Source organism: Oncorhynchus mykiss, chromosome 2 (genome assembly GCF_013265735.2).
Source record: "Oncorhynchus mykiss isolate Arlee chromosome 2, USDA_OmykA_1.1, whole genome shotgun sequence".
Lineage (NCBI taxonomy): Eukaryota > Metazoa > Chordata > Actinopteri > Salmoniformes > Salmonidae > Oncorhynchus > Oncorhynchus mykiss.
This window is the reverse complement of record NC_048566.1, coordinates 76,499,130-76,522,730: the sequence shown is the minus strand read 5'-3', so window position 1 is coordinate 76,522,730 and position 23,601 is coordinate 76,499,130. Positions and strand designations below refer to the sequence as shown.

Genomic DNA, 23,601 nt, shown 5'->3' with positions numbered 1-23,601 from the left:
GCTGGTAACGCTAATGAACTTATCCTCTACAGCAGAGGTAACTCTGGGTCTTCCTTTCCTGTGGCGGTCCTCATGAGAGCTAGTTCCATCATAGCGCTTGACTGTTTTTGTGACTGCACTTGAAGAAACATTCAAAGTTCTGGAAATGTTCCAGATTGACTGACCTTCATGTCTTAAATTAATGATGGACTGTCATTTCTCTTTGCTTATTTGAGCTGTTCTTGTCATAATATGGACTTTGTCTTTTACCAAATAGGGCTATCTTCGATATACCACCCCTACCTTGTCACAACACAACTGGTTGGCTCAAACTCATGAAGAAGGAAAGAAATTCCACAAATGAACTTTTAACAAGGCACACCTGTTAATTGAAATGCATTCTAGGTGACTACCTCATGAAGCTGATTGAGAGAATGCCAAGAGTGTGCAAAGCTGTCATCAAGGCAAAGGGTGGCTACTTTGAAGAATCTCAAATATAAAATATATTTAGATTTTTTAACACTTTTTGGTTACCACATGTTCCAATATGTGTTATTTCATCGTTTTGATATCTTCACTATTATTCTACAATGTAGAAAATAGTAAAAATAAAGAAAAGCCCTTGAATGAGTAGGTGTGTCCAAACCTTTGGCTGGTACTGTATATACACTACCATTCAAAGGTTTGGGGTCATTTAGAAATGTCCGTGTTTTTGAAAGAAAAGAAAACCGCTCAGGTGCTACAGACGTTTTCGTGAGAAGACCGATTTTCAGGATGATGTCTCATGGTCTGACAAACACCACTCTAGCTCTGCCACCTTTCACTGCAGATGCGGAAGTACGACACTGGCGGATGTGGTGGATTGAGACACATCCAACTGATATCTATAGTGTAACCTGACAAATGTTGATGGGGATGACACCGGTGCATCAATCGACTAGGAGGTTAAAAGAAACCCTCATTATTTACATCAGCCTAATTGAGGTGTAGATTACATCTCACATTCCAGTGTTCAAACTTGTATACAAGGCTGCATGGGATTTCTCATAATATGAGTCCGTCATACATCAAATAGCAAGTCCACTTTAGGTTTAATGCTAAGAGTCGCTTGTGGATTTGACACCTTTTATGATTTTCAATTTGAATGTCATTATTTCTATATAGACTACAATTTCTTGTTATGAACTTCTAACACAAGTGGGTTGGGTGTGGCTTCGTGATAATGACCACATGAGCAGCCGCTCTGATTTGAAGCTCTAATGCAGGTACACCTCAGACACCGCCAAAGCACCAGCTATGCAAGTGGCGGTTGTCACTAGTTAACACCCGATCTGATCTAGGCCTTAGCTGTGGGATTCACACTGCTTTACTAAAATTGCATTGGCCAATACAGTACTGTAATACCGTAATATATTCCATTTAAATAGCAGACGCTTTTATCCAACAGGGAGTCCACACATTTTCATATGTGACCCCAGTGGGAATTGAACCCACAACTCTGGTGTTGCTAATGCCATGCTCTTACTAACTGAGTCGCATACAGAAACACTACAGTACATAAGTACAATACAATATAAAATGAATACAATACATTGTAGTTTCGCATGTGAAATTGCAAGATCACATGTGGGGTTAAATAATGTTATTCTCCTCACATGTAATGGTGATGTAGATGTTGCTGTTGCAAATTATGTAATACTGTAAAAAGGTAAGAAAATTATAACAACATTTCCCGTGTTATTATTTGACATGTAATATTTCTGAGGGTAGGTATTCTGATTGCGGAGAAAAAAATATATATAAAAAGTCTAAAGGGACAATACAGGATTTAATCCTTCCACCTTGCGTTAATGCTTTTGAATTGAATCTGACTCATGTTTAGGTGGATGAACTGCCACACACTAAGATACTGACAGTACTGGAAAAACGTCCAATGACATGACATGTGTCGGTCACAAAGACCTTTCTCATGGCTATGGCCAAAATGTTGGATGTTAGCAAATGTTATTCTTGCAAGTACACCTTGTGAACAGGTACAGGGCCTTCAGAAAGTATTCACACCCCTTCACTTTTTCCAAAATTTGTTGTGTTACAGCCGGAATATAAAATAGATTAAATTGAGATGTTTTGCTACTGGCCTACAAACAACACCCTATAGTGTCAAATAGGAATTATAATTATGTTTTTTTGAAATTTTGACAAATTATTACAAATGAAAATCGGAAATGTCTTGAGTATTTAACCCCCTTTGTTATAGCGAGCCTAAATAAGTTCAGGAGTACACATTTACTTAACAAGTGACATAATAAATTGCATGGACTGTGTGTAATAATAGTGTTGAACATTATTTTTGAATGACTACCTCATCTCTGTACCCCACACATACTTATCTGTAAGGTCCCTCAGTCGAGCTGTGAAGTTCAAACAGATTCAATCACAAAGACCAGGGAGGTTTTCCAATGCCTTGGTTGATAAAAACAAAAAAAGCAGACATTGAATATCCATTTTAGCATGGTGAAATTATGAATTACACTTTGGATGGTGTAATTGGGGTTGGTATACATACGATAGCCCTATTTGGTAAAAGACCAAGTCCATATTATGGCAAGAACAGCTCAAATAAGCAAAGGGAAATGTCATTCAATCCAAAAAGGTTCAAAAACTTTGAAAGTTTCTTCAAGTGCAGTCGCATAAACCGTCAAGTGCTGAAACTGGCTGTCATCAGGACCAACACAGGAAAGGAAGACCCAGATTTACCTCTGCTGCAGAGGATAAGTTCATTACAGTTACCAACCTCAGAAATTGCAGCCCAAATAAATGTTTCACAGAGTTCAAGTAACAGACAACTGTTCAGATGAGACTGAATGAATCAGGGCTTCATTAATTGCTGCAAAGAAACCACTGCTTTGGCCAAGAAACACGAGCAATGGATTGAAATATGTCCTTTGGTCTGATTGTTCCAAATTTTAGATTTTTGGTTCCAACCGCCATGTCTTTGTGAGACACAGAGTAGGTGAACGGATGATCTCTACATGTGTGGTTCCCTTTGTGAAGCATGGAGGAAAAGGTGCGATAGTGTGGTGGTGCTTTGCTAATGACACTGTCTGTGATTTATTTAGAGTTCAAGGCGCACTTAACCAGCATAGCTACCACAGCGATATGCCATCCCATCTGGTTTGCGCTTAGTGGGACTTACACACCTCCAGGCTGTGTAAGGGCTATTCTACCAAGAAGGAGAGTGATGGAGTGCTGCATCAGATGACCTGGCCTCCACTATCCCTCGACCTGAACCAAATTGAGATGTTTGGGATGAGTCGGACCGCAGAGTGAAGGAACAGTAGCCAACAAATGCTCAGCATATGTGGGAACTCCTTCAAAGCTCTTAGAAAAGTATTCCAGGTGAAGCTGGTTGAGAGAATGCCAAGAGTGTGCAAAGCTGTCATCAAGGCAAAGGGTGGCTATTTGAAGAATCTCAAATATAAAATATATTTTGATATGTTTAACACTTTTTTGGTTAGTAAATTATTCCATGTGTTATTTCATAGGGCACTGCGTACGGCCCGCCACAGGAGTCGCTATTGCGCGATGGGACAAGGACATCCCCCTGCCGGCCAAACCCTCCCCTAACCCTGATGACACTGCGCCAATTGTGCGCTGTCCCATGGGTCTCCCGGTCACAGCCGGCTGAGACAGAGCCTGGACCCAGAATCTCTAGTGGCACAGCTAGTAATGCGATGCAGTGCCTTAGACCACTGCACCACTCGAGAGGCTGAACAGATATTTATATCCAGTACAGTGCCTTCAGAAAGTATTCATGCCCCTTCACTTTTTCCACATTTTGTTGAGTTACAGCCTCATTTTAAAAGGAATTAAATTTAGATTTTTTTGTCATTGGCCTACACACAATAACCCTTTCTTTCCAATGTCTCCAGAGGATATGGCTGCCGTTTTACGGTCTCCTTACCAATTGTGCTATTGTGTGTGTTTTTTAGCGTTATTTGAAACTTATTTCGTCTCGTATGACCGAAAATAACTTCTAGATATCAGGACAGCGATTACTCACCTCGTACTGGAAGAAGATGTTTTCTTTAACGAGTCAAACGTGAAGGATTTACTTCAGACACCCGACAAGGCCCACATCCCCATCATTGGTAGGAGAAAGAGACAGAGATATCGGGGATGTAGGTCGGGTGCCTTGTAAGGATTCAACGATGAGTGGGTAATCTGCCTTTACCATCAGTCCTATTAGCCAACGTACAATCATTGGATAACAAAATAGACAAGCTACGATCATGAAAATCCTACCAACGGTACATTACAAAATGTTATATCTTATGGTTCACCGAGTCGTGGCTGAACGATGACATGAATAACATACAGCTGGCGGGGTTTAAGCTGAATCAGCAGCGTAAGACAAGGGGTGGTGGTCTGGGTATGTTTGTAAACAACAGCTGGTGCACAAAATCTGCTCGCCTGAGGTAGAGTATCTCATGATAAGCTATAGACCACACTATATACCAAGAGAGTTTTCATCCATATTTTTTGTAGCTGTCTATTTACCACCACAAACCGATGCTGGCAATAAAACCTCACTCAATGAGCTGTATAAGGCCATAAGCAAACAGGAAAATGCTCATCCTGAGGCGGCGCTCCTAGTGGCTGGGGACTTTAATGCAAGGAAACAAATCCGTTTTACCTAATTTCTACCAGCATGTTAAATGTGCAACCATAGGAAAAAAACTCTAGACCACCTTTACTCCACACACAGAGACGATACAAAGCTCTCCCTTACCCTCCATTTGGCAAATCTGACCATAAATATATTGTCCTGATATCTGCTTACAAGCAAAAACTAAAGCAGGAAGCACCAGTGATTTGGTCAATAAAGAAGGGGTCAGATGAAGCAGATGCTAATTTACAGGACTGTTTTGCTGGCACAGACTGGAATATGTTCCAGGCTTCTTCCGATGGAATTGAGGAGTACACCACGTCACTGGCTTCATCAATATTTATGCTGCAATAGTTTGTGTCGGGGGGCTAGGGTCAGTTTGTTATATCCTGTAGTATTTCTTCTGTTTTATCCGGTGTCCTGTGTGAATTCAAGTATGCTCTCTCTAATTCTCTCTCTCTTTTTCTCTATTTCCTTCTTTCTTTCTCTCTCTAGGAGGACCTGAGCCCTAGGACCATGCTTCAGGACTACCTGGCCCGATGACTCCTTGCTTTCCCCAGTCCACCTGGCTGTGCTGCTGCTCCAGTTTCAACTGTTCTGCCTGTGGCTATGGAACCCTGACCTGTTAGAGTAGCAGCTCAAATTTTCAATAAATTTGCAAACATTTCTAAAAAATGTTTTCACTGTCATTATTATCTGTAGAGGAGTGAGAAAAACATATATATAGGGGTACGAATACTTTCTGAAGGTACTGCATTTAAATGGATTGAATGAAATGGTCATTACCAAAACATAAAGCAGTTACACAACTATTTTGAATAAATTGCTACTGAAGGGCCATTAGCCACAGTTCTAGAGTAAAAAGGAGCCATGCAGGATTCTATCCTTGCACCTTACACTTTTGAATTGTATCTGACCATTATTTTTGTTGTTGGATGAACTACCACACACTAAGATACTGACAGAACGGCAAAACCTCCAATGACATGATATGTGTCGGTCACGAAGACCTTTCTCAAGGCCATGACCAAAATGTTGGATGTTAGCAAATGTTACACAACTGTTTTGAATACTGTGCTACTAAAGGACCATTAGCCAGGGAATTCGATTGGCTAAAACCTTGACTCCTCATAAAAGGAACAGTCAAATAAGGAGGGGGCAGGTTTCCAATAAGTAAATAACTCTCCATCCATTATAAAAGCAGCCACAACTCCTTCATCCTCCTCAGAACATCCAGTGAATATTGAGGATCACTTCTTGTCGTGAAGCCATCGCGATGAAGTGGAGTCCAGTTTGCCTCATGGCAGTGGCCATGCTTATCGGTCTATGTGACGCTCAATCCGTGAAAGGACAGAATTCACTACCGACGTGGCCTTCCCAACCGCTTCCTCCGGAGCCTGCTCAACTCCTTCCTCAGACGCCTGCCCAACCCCTTCTTCAGAAGCCTACCCAACCCCTTCCTCAGCGGACTACCCAACCCCTTCCTCAGTGGCCTGCCCAATCCCTTCCTCAGAGGCCTACCCAACCCCTTCCTCAGAGGCCTACCCAACCCATTCCTCAGAGGCCTACCCAACCCCTTCCTCTGTGGCCTGCCCAACCCATTCCTCCGTGGCCTACCCAACCCCTTCCTCAGAAGCCTGCCCAACCCCTTCCTCCGTGGCCTGCCCAACCTCTTCCTCAGTGGACTACTCAACCCCTTCCTCAGCGGACTACCCAACCCCTTTCTCAGTGGCCTTCCCAACCCCTTCCTCAGAGCCCTACCCAACCCATTCCTCAGAGGCCTACCCAACCCATTCCTCCGTGGCATGCCCAACCCCTTCCTCCTTGGCCTGCCCAACCCCTTCCTCAGCGGACTACCCAACCCCTTCCTCAACGAACTACCCAACCCCTTCCTCAGTGGCCTGCCCAACCCCTTCCTCAGAGGCCTACCCAACCCCTTCCTCCATGGCCTGCCCATCCCCTTCCTCAGCAGACTACCCAACCCCTTCCTCAGCGGCCTGCCCAACCCCTTCCTCAGTGGCCTGCCCAACCCCTTCCTCAGTGGCCTTCCCAACCCCTTCCTCAGAGGCCTACCCAACCCCTTCCTCAGTGGACTGCCCAACCCCTTCCTCAGTGGCCTGCCCAACCCCTTCCTCCATGGCGTGCCCAACCCCTTACTCAGATGCCTGCCCAACCCCTTCCTCAGAGGCCTACCCAACCCCTTCCTCAGTGGCCTGCCCAACCCCTTCCTCAGAAGCCTACCCAACCCCTTCCTCAGAGGCCTACCCAACCCCTTCCTCAGTGGCCTGCCCAACCCCTTCCTCAGAAGCCTACCCAACCCCTTCCTCAGAGGCCTACCCAACCCCTTCCTCAGAGGCCTACCCAACCCCTTCCTCAGTGGCCTGCCCAACCCCTTCCTCAGAAGCCTACCCAACCCCTTCCTCAGAGGCCTACCCAACCCCTTCCTCCGTGGCCTGCCCAACCCATTCCTCAGAGGCCTGCCCAAACCCTTCCTCCGTGGCCTGACCAACCTCTTCCTCAGAGGCCTGCCCAAACCTTTCCTCAGAGGCCTGCCCAAACCCTTCCTCAGAGGCCTACCCAACCCCTTCCTCAGAGGCCTACCCAACCGCTTCCTCAGAGGCCTGCCCAAACCCTTCCTCAGATGCCTGCCCAACCCCTTCCTCAGCAGACTACCCAACCCCTTCCTCAGAAGCCTACCCAAACCCTTCCTCCGTGGCCTGCCCAACCCATTCCTCAGAGGCCTGCCCAAACCCTTTCTCCGTGGCCTGCCCAATCTCTTCCTCAGTTGCCTGTCCAACCCCTTCCTCAGTGGAATGTCCAACCCCTTCCCCAGAGGCCTGCCCAAACACTCCCTGAGAGGCCAGCACAACCCCTTTCTCAGAAGCCTGACAAACCCCTTCCTCAGAAGCCTGACCAACCCCTTCCTCAGAAGCCTGACCAACCCCTTCCTCAGAGGCCTGCCCAACACCTTCCTCAGAGGCCCACCCAAACCCTTCCTCAGTGGCCAGACCATCCCCTTCCTCAGAGGCCCGCCCAACCCCTTCCTCACTGGTCAACCCAACCCTTTCCTCAGTGGCCCACTCAAACTCTCCCTCAGTGGCCCGCCCAGCCCCTTCCTCAGAGGCCCACCCAACCCTTTCCTCAGTGGCCTGCCCAACCCTTTCCTCAGTGGCCTGCCCAGCCTCTTCCTCAGTGGCCCGCCCAACCCCGTCCTCAGACGCCTGCCCAACGCCTTCCTCAGAAGCCTGCCCAACCACCTCAGGCGCCTAAGTTACCCACTGGCCCGATACACCAAGGCCCAAAGCAGACCTGTGATGTTGAGGGCAATGACAAGGTGCAATGTGGACTTCCTGACATCACTGGTGCCAAATGTGAGGCCATAAACTGCTGTTTCGATGGGCGTATGTGCTTCTATGGGAAAGCAGGTAGGTGTTGGACCATGCTCATTTTAATCTAGAACTCTATGTTGTAACAGTGTGATTTCAAAGTTTATAGCCAGCTGTGCACATTCCATTTGGATGCAGATGACAAATGATGTAAAAGGAATAATAACGCCATCTGCTAGCCAGCCGGTTGGGCTATACTGGTAGCAAAGAGAAGCCAGCAGCCATGTGGATGAATGGAGACCAGGCTAAAAGTGTGTTTGTCAACAGAGCAGTTTAGAACACGTTGTGACGTATTCCCAAAAAGATAATACATTGATTTTGGCTAATATGTTAGTTGCCACTAATGTAACCTCTAAGCTGAGCGCCCACCGAGAGAAGTACGAGATTGAACTTGGTCACCAACCGGTCACCAACCGGTCGATCTACAAGGCCTTACCTGTCAATCGGCAAACATTTCTGTAAAAACCCCAACGATAAAGCCTTGTGGCCATTTGATAATTGTTCAGCAGTCTTATGGCTTGCCGGTAGAAGATGTTAAGGAGTCTTTTGGTCCTAGACTTCGGTACCGCTTGCCGTGCAGTAGTAGAGAGAACAGTCTATGACTTGGGTGACTGGATTCTTTGACAATTTTTGGGGCCTTCCTCTGACACCGCCTAGTATATAGGTCCTGGATGGCAGGAAGTTTGGCCCCATTGATGTACTGGACCATAAGCACAACCCTCTGTCGCGCCCTACGGTCAGAAGATGCAGAGAGTTTTCATACCAGGCCGTGATGCAATTGTTATGAGTTCAACCAGGCAGAGCTACTGTTTTTATGAGTTAATGTTTAAGTTCTTACTCAGCACTGTCAGCACATTTTAATAAGCCTTAAAAGGCGCGTTCTTCCTATTTCCACTCAGCGCTACAACTAGCACAGCAGCAGTAATGAATAAGTAGGAAAGCATATCGACAGACTATTTCAGTTTCTCTGTTCATAGGAGTAACAACATGAATTTGTGCACGAGGCAGAAATAAGCGTAAGTTGATTTTGACATTCATGCGTTTCACTCCAAAATGGCCAGCATGCATCTTGGTCAGCATGGTCTCCTTCTTCTCCTTGGTAAAATACTCAAGTCTAAGTATATTTGCACTGCTGTGTTTCTCTCTCCATCTCTCTGTCTTCCACTTCCCACCTTTCTCTCCCTCTCTCACCATTTGATGGATCAGGTTTAACTGGAAAACACTCAGTTTGTAATTTTGTATTAAATTAACCGCTATTCATTATATACCAATACAGAACTTGTTTTTGCGTGGATTCCTCAACTCGGTTAGCTTTAACAGCTAGGATCGCTATTTCTTGTCCCGGATTCGCGCTTAACAGAAAGGTTGAAGCCTGCTTGACAGAGACGCTAAGCTGCTAGCCATCAAGCTAATTAAGTTAGTAACAGATGACTTTTGCAATGGAGCCCTCTTTGTCTGGAGAAATAAATTAATGGTTCCAGCGCTGTATCTATTATGCTTTGTTTCGGGACAAACCGGATAACTTGGAGTACCAATGCAATTGCCAAGGATTATAGGCTTGGCTTAAGATGGCTTCCTTGATCATGCAGGTCGCCAGCCAACGTAAGAAACTGAGGAAAACGCAGAAAGGAATGTTTACATTTTCGACACCGGTGGCTGGACGGCATTTGCGCTTGTTCGATGTACTGTATCTCCACTTTGTAGTTCGTCATTATCCGACTGGCCGGTGTTGCCCAGAGCTCTCCCATCTGATAGCGTAGTCGAAGGAGCACAGCATGAGGAAAAAGGCAGTCAACGATGGTCGCATGTTACGAGCAGTGGAAGCCGAAGACAGCGACCTCCCCGCAAAGCCGTCAACACTCCCAACGAGAGGCCTGGAGGGGATACAAATTAATACTTTCGCTGTCCTGGAGCCTGATCTTCCTGCACCTTCACCGCTGCGGGGTGCATGTGTCTGCGGCCGCAGTGCCTACTACTACATTTTCAAAGTTGGATCGAGCAGGGCTTTTCCATCTGTCGAAGGCCTGAATCCTGTGAAGCGTGGGGGTGGGTGGATTTCCTCGTTCTTCTCGCCAGCCGTGATTTTGGGCAGCTCCATGATAATAATTGTGACCGTTCCTGATGCAAAAACAATGTCCTATCCAGGAGCGAGCGTAAATTACATTACTAAGCTGCTCCCGAATGTACTACGCCAGGACATGGAAATCGATTCTATCGTAGTCCATGTGGTTTTAATGACATTATGAAGAGCAGCTCTGAACAGCTGAAACTGGATTTTAAAGAGCTGATTGACTCTCTGCTAGACACTAACAAAAGACCCATCATATCTGGCCCTGTGCCCTCTGAATCGTGGCATTGAAAGCTTTAGCAGGATTCTTTCTCTTCACAACTGGCTACGTGATTATTGCAGCTCAATGGAGGTAACTTTTGTTTACAATTTCGATACCTTTTGAAAACAAAACACATTTTATAAGGATGGGATTCACACATTTTTGGGATTCCTGGATCCTGTCACAGCATTATAAGACTGCGTTGAGACAATGACTTACCAATTACCCAAGCCCAGCTAATCACTACCATTGTGACGCAGAGTTGTCATAATGCTTCAGCAAATGTACATTACACCAGGGGTGTTGGTGGAAACAATATAAGTAACAATTTGTCTCTCTAACTGCTCTGAATGCCTCTGCTGATCCTACTGCAGTAATCATGTGCCTACTGTTAGGTTCTAATTATCAGAGAAAGAACTCGAAAGATACTATGAAAGCTTAAACCGAGTTTATTCTTCCCAAAGGATTGAACAGCTGAATTGACAAAAACTTGTTCACAATAGTGGTGGTATATGTACCCCACTTTGGGTGGAGTCTCCTTTTCGCTAAACATCTTTACTGCTAGGCAGGAAACTAAATGATATGGGCAATACATGGTTCCTCGTTCCTTAACGTGACCTCGGCTCTCTCCCCTTATCAGTACTGCCACATGTAATCATTTTCCCTGCACTCAGCACATTCCAAGCTTAATTGCACCCACGATAACCCTTCCTCCTACAGAACCATTAACTCCTGGTGTAGACCCTCGACTACGGCACCCCTCATATCTCTAGCGTAACTAATGATTAATATTCAAAGTTTAGAAATCTGAACTCATCAGTCCCTCTTTGAACATTTGATATCATACTGTTGGGTTCGACATTTTGAACATTGAGAAATTAAATAAATGATAGAGAAGAAGCATAGAATCAAAGGAGAAAGTTAAGGGTTCCCTTAAGGGAGTAATCAGGGTTTCTGTTGAAGTATCTGGTTACCTTCTTCCTGTTGGGCATAAACTGTACGGATTGGAGAGAGGGAGTGTCTTAAGTGGGATATAAATATCTGTATGTGATAAATGTTGGGTTGTCTGATTACAGTTGTACAGAACCTTTAGGAAGAATTCAACTTGGTTAAAGCTTCTCTAGTGTCCGTGGGTTATTTACTTTGAAAAATAAGAACCTAACAGATGGTGAGCTTGCCAGGAGTTCACCACGATTTGTAGTCAAACCAAAAAGTGTCCAGATCAGTGGAGCAGAGCTGGCAACAAACAAGGTAGGCTAGTTCCTTTGTCTGTCTCCACTCATTTTGACATATTGGGGAGATGAGATTCGTTGGCTGAATTTATTATAGGATACGGACCTGGAGAACCAAAGTTGAATTCTATTGGCCCATTGTGTAATGACCGGTCGTAGCTTTATAGTAAATGGTAAGGCCCGGAGGGTAAACTCATGCAGGCTGTAGGGTAAGTCCTAGGGGGTAAAGTCATGCAACCTGTAGGGTAAGTCCTAGGGGGTAAATCCCTAGTAGGTTGGTTCCTGCTAGTACTATAAAGTCAATAGTAACTCCCAGTGGGTTAATACCTGTGATTACTATTAATAAAGGGTGAGTCCCGGAAGGTAAGCCTGTGCAGGTTGTTAACCTGCGAAGGTTAAGTCCTAGGGGGTAAATACCCTGCATAAACTCCCTGCATAAACTATAATGGAGTGAGAGCCTAGTTCTAGTAGCCATAAAAGTGAGTGTGTGAATGGGAGGTTAGTTGTGTGCCCTGTTGGGGTGATGAACCATGGCAGATTATGTGGAAATAGGAAGGCAAGCGTGAATAATTTTGGTGATGTGTGTTATCAATAATAGGGATATTGGAGGAGGTACGGCACAAAGCCATTAAGTTATCCATATTCTCCAGTAAAAGATTTGCAGATGCTATGGTATCAGTTCTAAAACAAGGTATTAACTGTTGTGACCAATTAATTATTATCCTGGGAAGTGTGTAGTGCTATTTTAGAAAATAGTTAATAGAAGGTGTGTATTATAGACGGGAGTGAAGAAATCTAAAATACATGAACACTGTCGGGAGTGTTAGGGAATAATAATTATAATAATTATTGATATGGCGACAAACGGACCCGTTTCTCCCTGTAATATAGAGATAGCGGAATTTAATAAAGCCATGGAGGCGCTAAAAGAAGCGCACCAGCATTCTACCAATTCAACTGGAATATGAAAATAGTTTTGCTGCTGAAATTTTCCTGCTGACGGAGAATTCAAATCAAATAAAGAATTCAGGGAGGCAATTATGACTTGGCACAAGGACATAAAACCCGAATCAAAAGCTAAATATACCAGCGTTTTGATGTCAGTATTCTATAAAAAAAATCTATCACGAAAAAGCCAGAAGGTGTAACACCAGTACACTAATACAGAAGGACTGGGAACAGAAGTGTATTTGCGCTTCTGCTTCAATGACGGAGTTGAACCCTGTGATAAAACGATCATTGTGGGGGTAGTAGATTTAATTAAAGACAATGTTTTGAGAGTGGAATATGACTACGCTCACCTCGCAGACGTGCGAGGGGTTAATAGGGCCATAGAGAAAATCACTAACTATAGTTTCAATGGCCAGGATAAAATGTAGAAATGTAGCGAAAAAACATCAAAGCATAAGGAGATAGACTCACATCTAAAACAGGGAGCTATCGGGCATTGGAAGAATGAGTGTAAGGTGATACTGGAACCTAGTGCATTAGCAGGAAATGCAGCTATACAAGAGTTTGCATCTTTTTCAAAAGATCAACAAATACTCGTTTTGAGGTTAGCATGAATGGAACTTTCACCTGGCGGTGTATAGTCTCTGTTCAATCGATAGGTGGTACATAGATATTACAGTTTCTATGTGAAGGAAGACGTATGAGATAATGTTTTACTTAACTGTTTAGGAAAGATCAGTAATGTACTGGAGTAAATCGCTAGACTCAGTGGCAAAAAGAATGACACCGTGCCTTAGGGCAGTAAAGGCGACAGAAATGGTGTTGCATCCCATGGCTTCCATTATAATGGGTAAAAAACTAAATAGATATGTATGTTCCACACGCAGTAGTAACCATAGTGGACAGCACGAGAGCACAACATGTTACTCGTGCAAGATGGACAAATATTAAATGGGGAAAATCTACAATTTCATAAGATTGGTGCTTTGAATCCTGCGTTGTTAATGCTGTTGCATGGGGAGGGTGAATCGCATACATGTGACCCAGATCAGGTTACTCCAAAACTTAGGCCTGATTTGCAATAGACAGCATTGGCATCGGGAAAAATATTGTATACAGGCTCTAGTTATATGAACAAAGAAGGGAATAGAGCAACGTGGTATGCATTTGGAGTAGTTCATGATTTCGGTACATTGTGGTCACCACCGGGCAGGTTAACCTCTCTGGGATATGTACTGTTAGGGAAAATGCACTCAGGGAAAATGCAGAGCGCCAAATAAATTACTTTAAAAATCAAACTTTCATTAAATCACACATGCAAGATAGCAAATTAAAGCTCCACTTGTTGTGAATCCAGCCAACATGTCAGATTTCAAAAAGGCTTTTCGGCAAAAGCAAACGATGCTATTATCTGAGGATAGCACCTCCGTAAACAAAGAGAGAAAAGCATATTTCAACCCTGCAGGCGCAACACAAAACGCAGAATAAAAATATAATTCATGCCTTACCTTTGACAAGCTCCTTTTGTTGGCACTCCAATATGTCCCATGAACATCACAAATGGTCCTTTTGTTCGATTAATTCGATCGATATATATCCAAAATGTCAATTTATTTGGAAGGTTTGATCCAGAAAAACACCGGTTCCAACTTGCAAAATACAAAATATCTCAAAAGTTACCTGTAAACTTTGCCAAAACATTTCAAACTACTTTTGTAATACAACATTAGGTATTTTTTTACGTAAATAATCAATCAAATTGAAGACGGGATGATCTGTGTTCAATACAGGAGCAAAACAAACTGTAGCTAGCTTTCTGGTCACGCCCCTCTATCTAACAGTACACTTCAAGTGACCCTCATTCAAGATGACCGTACTTCTTCATTACACAAAGGAAAAGCCTCAACCAATTTCTAAAGACTGTTGACATCCAGTGGAAGTGATAGAAACTACAAGAAGGTCCCTTAGAAATCTTGATTCCCAATGAATACACATTGAAAAGAGAGTGACCCCCCCCCCCCCCCCAAAAAAAAAAAAATCTGAATGGTTTGTCCTCGGTGTTTCGCCTGCTAAATAAGTTCTGTTAAACTCATAGACATGATTCAAACAGTTTTAGAACCTTCAGAGTGTTTTCTATCCAAATTTATAGAAAACACTCTGATAATATGCATATCTTATCTTCTGGGGATGTGTAGCAGGCAGTTGAATTTGGGCATGCATTTCATCCGGACGTGAAAATACTGCCCCCTGTCACCAAGAAGTTAACAGCAACAGGAACACCAATAAAAAGGGTCTGGAGGTAAAGGTAATTATTAGAATAATGTCAGTTACCCAGTAAATTAACAGTGGTGAAATGTGAAGCTCATATTAGTCGAACAGATAAAATCATCATAGGTAATCGTAAAGCAGACGAAATGGCTAAGGCGGCTGCCTTGGTGAGAGAAAGTGTTATGGAACCACATGTATATATTGTGGATTCCTTACGATGAGACATTGGCTAAATTTGCCACAGGAAAATGTATTATGGGTTGAAGATTCTAGGCGAAATGCCAGGGAATGGATTCTAAAGACAACACCTTTAAATTTTATGACCGAACACTCATTGCAAATGCAGAAGGCCTTAGGGTTTGTTTAAATAATTAGACATTTATGTGGTTTTATTTTTAAATACATTTACATTTGATTTTGTCTTATTCTGGAATGGGATTCTAGAATGGTCGAAAGGGTGGAAGGGTCACGAGGAATTAGCATTGGGGTTACCAAACCAAAAATGAACTTTACATTTTTGATGTGGTATGATGGTTACAGAGAAGAGGATGATAAACCCCAGATTAAGCTGGAATGGCATTTTGTTGTGTGATCATAGTTCGGAGGCCATAAGTCTCTGAATTTGTAAACTTCGCAGTGACTGTCTGTTCATTGTTTGTTCATTTGTTTGTTTGTTTAATTAATGTTTTATAATCATTTCTTAGTTTGTTTTATTCATGTTTTATTATCATTGTTCTACATTTATTAGTAATTTCCAAGTTTATATGAATTGAACATTAGGATGCTATTGTTCAAGAGGAGGGACTGTTGGGTTTGACATTTTGAACATTGAGATATTAAATAAATGATAGAGAAGAAGCATAGAATCAAAGGAGAAAGTTAAGGGTCCTCTGTAGAAAGCCAGAAGGCTTTGGAATGTGTTTGATGGAGGAGAGGAGAGCGACGTGTTGATATAGGGAAGACAGGTGGATATCTGTGGATTAGGTGAAGGTGGGGTGGAGGTCAGCAAATGAAGGGTGAGGTTAGTTCCCCTTAACCTGTCTGGGAACGGGGTTCTACTAGTGGAACACCTCGCCAACAGCCAATGAAATTGCAGGGCGCCAAATACAAATCAACAGAAACCTCATAAATCAAATTTCTCAAACATACAAGTATTAGGCACCATTTTAAAGATGAAATTGTCATTATTCCAGCCACAGTGTCTGATTTAAAAAAATGTTTTACAGCGAAAGCTCCACAAACCATTATGTTAGGTCACCACCAAGTCACAGGAAAACCCAGCCATTTTTCCAGCCAAAGAGAGGAGTCACAAAAAGCACAAATAGAGATAAAATTAATCACTAACCTTTGATGATCTTCATTAGATGACACTCATAGGACTTCATGTTACACAATACATGTATGTTTTGTTCGATATTTATATCCAAAAATCTCATTTTACATTGGCGTGTTATGTTCAGTAGTTCAGTAGTTCCAAAACATGTGGTGATTTTGCAGAGAGCCACCTCAATTTACAGAAATACTCATTATAAATGTTGTGAAAACACAAGTGTTATGCATGGAGCTTTAGATACACTTCTCCTTAATGCAACCGCTGTGTCAGATTTCAAAAAAACTTTACGAAAAAAGCAAACCATGCAATAATCTGAGTACGGAGCTCAGAGCCCAAACCAGCCAAAATAAATATCCGCCATGTTGCGCAGTCAACATTAGTCAGAAATAGCATTAAAAGTATTCACTTACCTTTGATGCTCTTCATCAGAATGCACTCCCAGTAATCCCAGTTCCACATTAAATGTTTGATTTGTTCAATAAAGTGAATCATTTATGTCCATTTACCTCCTTTTGTTAGGGCGTTTGGTTAACAAATCAAAACGCGCGTGCAACTTCCAGCGGAAAGGTCGGATGAAAATTCCAAAAAGTTAGATTACTGGTCGTAGAAACATATCAAACGTTGTATAGAATCAATCTTTAGGATGTTTTTATAATAAATGTTCAGTAATGTTCCAACAGGAGAATTCCATTGTCTGTAGAAAAGCCATGGAACGAGAGCTAACTCTCTCGTGGCCGTGCGTCACGAGCCTGTGACACTCTGCCAGACCACTGACTCAAAGAGCCCTCATTCCCCTCTCCTTTATAGTAGAGGCCTCAAACAAGTTTCTAAAGATGGTTGACATCTAGAGGAATCTTTAGGAAGTGCAATTTCACCCCATAGACACTGTATTCGATAGGCCAAGCTTTGAAAATCTATAAACCTCAGATTTCCCACTTCCTGGTTGGATTTTTCTCAGGTTTTCGCCTGCCATATGAGTTCTGTTATACCAACAGACATCATTCAAACAGTTTTAGAAACGTTAGAGTGTTGTCTATCCAAATCTACTAATATTATGCATATATTAGCATCTGGGACTGAGTAGGAGGCAGTTTACTCTGGGCACGCTTTTCAAGTGGGATATAAATATCTGGACGGGACAAATGTTGGGTTGTCTGATTACAGTTGTACAGAATCTTTGGGAAGAATTCAACTTGGTTAAAGCTTCTCTAGTGTCTGTGGGTTATTTACTATGAAAAATAAGAACCTAACAATATTATTCAACATTGCAGAAACCTGGAAATTACTTAAAAATGTACAAACAATGACACAAAAAAAATCTAAAAATTAACATTCACAGTGAGGTTTACAAACTCAAGAGAGTTATGGCCTCTGTTCTACAATCACATCATACACAATCGTATTTCCATTTTTCATAGAACACTGATAATAACATGTCCACTGGAGCTGTTGACTTCTTCCATTTCAACTTTCTCCTTCTGGTTCCTAAGAGAGTGATAGCACAAGACTTGAAAAGCAATGAGAATCACAAAACATTTTATATATATATATATATATATATATATATATATATATATATATATATATATATATATATATATATATATTCTATATCTATATTTATTGAGTATCCAAAACATACAATATACTTGCAATGAAGCCGGTCAACAACTACACCACACCAGTCATCCAACAGACTCCCATTCAGAGTGACACACCGAAGCATCCTGGGTCAATGACCCTGGCAAGGGACTTAGACAGATCTCCCACCAGGCAAAAAAACACTATTACATGCGTGTGTCCTGTATGTGTGTATTTGAGTGTGTGTATATGCATGTGTACAAACACCTGCATGGCATCAGCCTCAGGCAAACCAGCATTAGCCGTTAAAACACTGCCTCTCAGTGTCATTCAAACATACTTTTTATTGTGTTTATTTTTACTTCATTTTTTACCGTCATTCTATCTCCAGCACAGTAACTCCACTCCCTCTTGTCACCAATTCCACATCCCAACCCTCAGCTTCCCTCAGCCCTTCCCACCTATCTCTGCTGGCCAACCTCTTCGGAATTCTACGCAACATATATCTTTCAACTATGCTGTGATGTTCAACGTAAAACTACAATCTATCTAATCGAATAGAATCCACAGATTGCGAATTGAAGATGAATAGTTTTACTAAGAGTATTAGTATATTAGTAATTGACTGACCCGGTCTTTCCATATCTCCTAACAGTACTATATCCAGGGTCAATTTTAGATCAATGCTATGCATTTTCAGCCATTCCTGAACCTGAGACCAGAAACAGGCTAACAGAGGGCAATAACAAAATAAATGGTCTATTGATTCTGTATCCTCACAACAAAATCTGCAGAGCTTCGATGATTTTATGCCCCAAATATTCAACATTTTGTTGGTGGCAAGCATTCTATATAATAATTTTAGCTGAAAAGCACGAAGTCTTTAATCTTGCGTCGTTTTACATATCAACTCATACACCCTGTATCATGGAATCAATGTATCATGAATCATGAATTCATGAATCATGTATCATGAATATCATGAATCAAAAATCTCAAACTATTTTGCAATCTGTGTGGCACAGTAGTCAACATCCTGGTCTTCAAATGAAACTGGTATACTTTGCTATTTATGCTCTTTTTATTCCTCCACCAGTTTTGATCCTTCATATTGGGCAGACAGACCAGTTCCCTACCTCCTCCCGCTGCCACCTGCCTCCTCCATTTTGGGGGTAATGCTGTAATCAGTTGGTTGTACTCTTGGATTGAGCAGACCTTCCCGCACAATTCTGGAAACTCCATGAAGGACATAACTCCACCATTCCAATTTACAATATAATTTATGAACAAAATACCCTTTTCAAACATCTTTCCCATAAATACAGGTATTTTATCAACCAGCACATTTGATTTCAGCCATAATAATATATATATATTTTCAAGGGGATGAAATTGTAGCCAGCTCTGCAATGCTTGATTGAAAAAGAGAGATATGTTGAAAAAAGTATAATTTTCAATTAATCGAAAATGAGACATGGCAATCTGCACAAGGGCAAAAGGGCAATTTTTAAACAATGTATTAGCTTTTCTTAGTAATCTACTTGAGAACCATTTAGAGTTCAAGGTAAGCTTTTGAATAAGTGCAGCTTTTAGAGAGAGGTTTAGTACTTCTATATTTAATAATCCCAACCCACCCAATTCATATTCATTATATAGATAGCTTATATAGCTTTATTTTGCCTGGTTTAGCATCCCAGATGAAGCAAAATATGTATTGCTCATATGATTTGAAAAATGAATCAACAGCAGAAGGCAGCACCATTAATGAATAAACTGAGATATGACTAAGGAGTAAAATCAGGGAAATTTTCCATAAAGAGGCAAAAAAACACTATTACATGCGTGTGTCCTGTATGTGTGTATTTGAGTGTGTGTACACACAAAATCTACAATGGATTGGTTCAAAAATAAACATATCCAGGTGTTAGAATGGCCAAGTCAAAGTCCAGACCTGAATCTAATCGAGAATCTGTGGAAAGAACTGAAAACTGCTGTTCACTAATGCTCTCCATCCAACCTCACTGAGCTCGAGCTGTTTTGCAAGGAGGAATGGGAAAAAAAATGTCAGTCTCTCGATGTGCAAAACTGATACAGACATACCCCAAGCGACTTACAGCTGTAATCGCAGCAAAAGGTGGCGCTACAAAGTATTAACTTAAGGGGGCTGAATAATTTTGCACGCCCAATTTTTCAGTTTTTGATTTGTTAAAAAGGTTTGAAATATCCAATAAATGTCGTTCCACTTCATGATTGTGTCCCACTTGTTGTTGATTCTTCACAAAAAAATACAGTTTTATATCTTTATGTTTGAAGCCTGAAATGTGGCAAAAGGTCGCAAAGTTCAAGGGGGCCGAATACTTTCGCAAGGCACTGTATTTACCTCTCCATGGTTGCAGGATCTTGTCTATTTTTACAATCTTTCTATTGAAATTCATTGTGATATGAATACAGAGTATGTCTACTTCACCATCAGCCTGTTTTATAGGGAAACTGCAGGGTCATGTAAAAGTTGTATTTTTTTAAAGATCCAATACGTAACATTGTGCACAATTAGGTTTTAGTCCAGAGAGTACAGAAAAGTTATCTAAATCTACAATGAGACATTGCAGGGATCTAGCTTGCGGACTTAATATAAAACTTGAGTCATCGGCATACATGGACACCTTTGTTATTAAGCCTTGGATTTCTAATCCTCTAATGTTGTTATTGGATCTGATTTTAATAGCAAGTATTTCGTTGGCCCTAACGAATAGATATGGTGACAGCGGACACCTTTTTTAACAATTCAAAACTCGGAGAAAGACGTTATTTACTATTTTACACCCGGGGTTGCTATACATTACTTTTACCCATTTTATAAAGAGACTCACCAAAATTGAAAAAAATCCAGGCATTTATAAATAAAGTCCAGTCTTGTTTTATCAAATGCCTTTTCAAAATCCATTATAAATTCCAGGCCTGGCTTCTTAGATGTTTCATGATAGTTCTATTATTTCTAGTAGTGTTTGTATATTATCTTCAATACAGTGCCTTGCGAAAGTATTCGGCCCCCTTGAACTTTGCGACCTTTTGCCACATTTCAGGCTTCAAACATAAAGATATAAAACTGTCTTTTTTTGTGAAGAATCAACAACAAGTGGGACACAATCATGAAGTGGAACGACATTTATTGGATATTTCAAACTTTTTTAACAAATCAAAAACTGAAAAATTGAGTGTGCAAAATTATTCAGCCCCCTTAAGTTAATACTTTGTAGCGCCACCTTTTGCTGCGATTACAGCTGTAAGTCGCTTGGGGTATGTCTCTATCAGTTTTGCACATCGAGAGACTGACATTTTTTCCCATTCCTCCTTGCAAAACAGCTCGAGCTCAGTGAGGTTGGATGGAGAGCATTTGTGAACAGCAGTTTTCAGTTCTTTCCACAGATTCTCGATTGGATTCAGGTCTGGACTTTGACTTGGCCATTCTAACACCTGGATATGTTTATTTTTGAACCATTCCATTGTAGATTTTGCTTTATGTTTTGGATCATTGTCGTGTTGGAAGACAAATCTCCCTCCCAGTCTCAGGTCTTTTGCAGACTCCATCAGGTTTTCTTCCAGAATGGTCCTGTATTTGGCTCCATCCATCTTCCCATCAATTTTAACCATCTTCCCTGTCCCTGCTGAAGAAAAGCAGGCCCAAACCATGATGCTGCCACCACCATGTTTGACAGTGGGGATGGTGTGATCAGGGTGTTGCTTTTACGCCAAACATAACGTTTTGCATTGTTGCCAAAAAGTTCAATTTTGGTTTCATCTGACCAGAGCACCTTCTTCCACATGTTTGGTGTGTCTCCCAGGTGGCTTGTGGCAAACTTTAACCGACACTTTTTATGGATATCTTTAAGAAATGGCTTTCTTGCCACTCTTCCATAAAGGCCAGATTTGTGCAATATACGACTGATTGTTGTCCTATGGACAGAGTCTCCCACCTCAGCTGTAGATCTCTGCAGTTCATCCAGAGTGATCATGGGCCTCTTGGCTGCATCTCTGATCAGTCTTCTCCTTGTATGAGCTGAAAGTTTAGAGGGACGGCCAGGTCTTGGTAGATTTTCAGTGGTCTGATACTCCTTCCATTTCAATATTATCGCTTGCACAGTGCTCCTTGGGATGTTTAAAGCTTGGGAAATCTTTTTGTATCCAAATCCGGCTTTAAACTTCTTCACAACAGTATCTCGGACCTGCCTGGTGTGTTCCTTGTTCTTCATGATGCTCTCTGGGCTTTTAACGGACCTCTGAGACTATGACAGTGCAGGTGCATTTATACGGAGACTTGATTACACACAGGTGGATTGTATTTATCATCATTAGTCATTTAGGTCAACATTGGATCATTCAGAGATCCTCACTGAACTTCTGGAGAGAGTTTGCTGCACTGAAAGTAAAGGGGCTGAATAATTTTGCACGCCCAATTTTTCAGTTTTTGATTTGTTAAAAAAGTTTGAAATATCCAATAAATGTCGTTCCACTTCATGATTGTGTCCCACTTGTTGTTGATTCTTCACAAAAAAAGACAGTTTTATATCTTTATGTTTGAAGCCTGAAATGTGGCAAAAGGTCGCAAAGTTCAAGGGGGCCGAATACTTTCGCAAGGCACTGTATATCGCCCTAGTATTTTTGCATCACAACATTGAAGTGTAAGGGGCCTCCAGTTTTTTATATAGACTACATTTGCCATCTGGGTCTTGTTGTAAAAGATAAATTATTGTTGGGGCAGGATGGCGACGGTCCGTCTGCCTTGGGCCCAGGGCCTGAGGAGGCGGCATGAACCATCTCAGGGTCTCCCAGTCCCTACGAACCTTATCGGTCTGCTCCAGAATCTCATCAACCCCTAGGCCAAGCGTCAGCACTGGGGTGATGGGGAGAGTGGTAAATGTGCTCTGGAGATCAGCTGGCAGACGTAATTGGGCCAGCCAGAGATGGCACCGGGGGTAACCACCTGCACCATGGCCCATTCGTTGGCTCTGGCCACATCCCTCTGGAGCATGGAAAGCAGGCGAGACACCTCCATCGCTTGCCGGAGGACCTCCTCTGTACCCTCCTGCAGCCGGGGCAACAGAGTCTGCAGGAAGGCCTGCAGCAGCATGGCCACATTGGTAAAGTGGCCAAGAGAGCAGAGGGACCCATATGTGGCGTTCAAGTACGCATCAAAGACTCTTGGGGGTCCCGGGTTTAGTCGCAGATTACACCCTATAAATCAGAACTATGGCAGCTATCATGATGTCCATGGTCGGGTACTCCCGGAGGCACAGTGACTCTGCACCTACAACATAACTCGATGGTCTAGTCTCTTCTTTGAGTCGGAAGGGCCCCTTCGCAGAGGCCCATCTCTCCTGCAAGGCCTCGTGGAACTCAGCGGAGATGGGGACAGATGACAGGAGAGTCATCACTGTCTACCAGTATGATGTCCAGTGCAGTGGTTACCTGAGTAAGTCGGCTCCTCATAGCCTCTCGGGCCGCTGGGGGCAATGAAGCCCCGCTGCCGGTTTCTGATGGCCTGTTAGCCCCGCTCATGGTGGTGAACAGTGCCAGCATCATCCCCCAAGAACAGCCCATCACTGGCCAACAGAGAACAGCTGTCGTCGCCATCGAAGCTATCAACCTCCTGATGCAGGGCATGTGCCCTCCGTTCAAGGTGGCCCCAGCAATCCGACTCCTGCCCCTGTCCAGGACTAGCAGCAGATGGGCTCTGCCTGCGGTGGCTCCGGCCACGCTTCCAGTGTGGGGTACTGGGCCCAGTAGAGGGACTAACAGCTCACTGGCGCACCACTCCTGAAGGAGGGAGCTCATCCCCAGCCTGGCCAACCCACTCGCACAAAGCCTCCAATCG

The 23,601-nt window shown here is 42.7% G+C and overlaps 1 protein-coding gene across 1 annotated transcript in view; it reads left to right on the top strand.

The window, feature by feature from the left end:
• The first annotated feature begins 5,896 nt into the window (after positions 1-5,896).
• LOC110502016 (zona pellucida sperm-binding protein 4-like) overlaps positions 5,897-23,601 on the top strand; it is a 59,112-nt gene continuing 41,407 nt past the window's right edge. Inside the window, exons 1-3 of the mRNA XM_036955908.1 lie at positions 5,897-6,022; positions 7,724-7,871; positions 7,953-8,073. Of these exons, the coding sequence (XP_036811803.1) occupies positions 5,925-6,022; positions 7,724-7,871; positions 7,953-8,073 (367 nt within the window). The 5' untranslated portion in view covers positions 5,897-5,924. The remainder of the gene's footprint in view (positions 6,023-7,723; positions 7,872-7,952; positions 8,074-23,601) is intronic.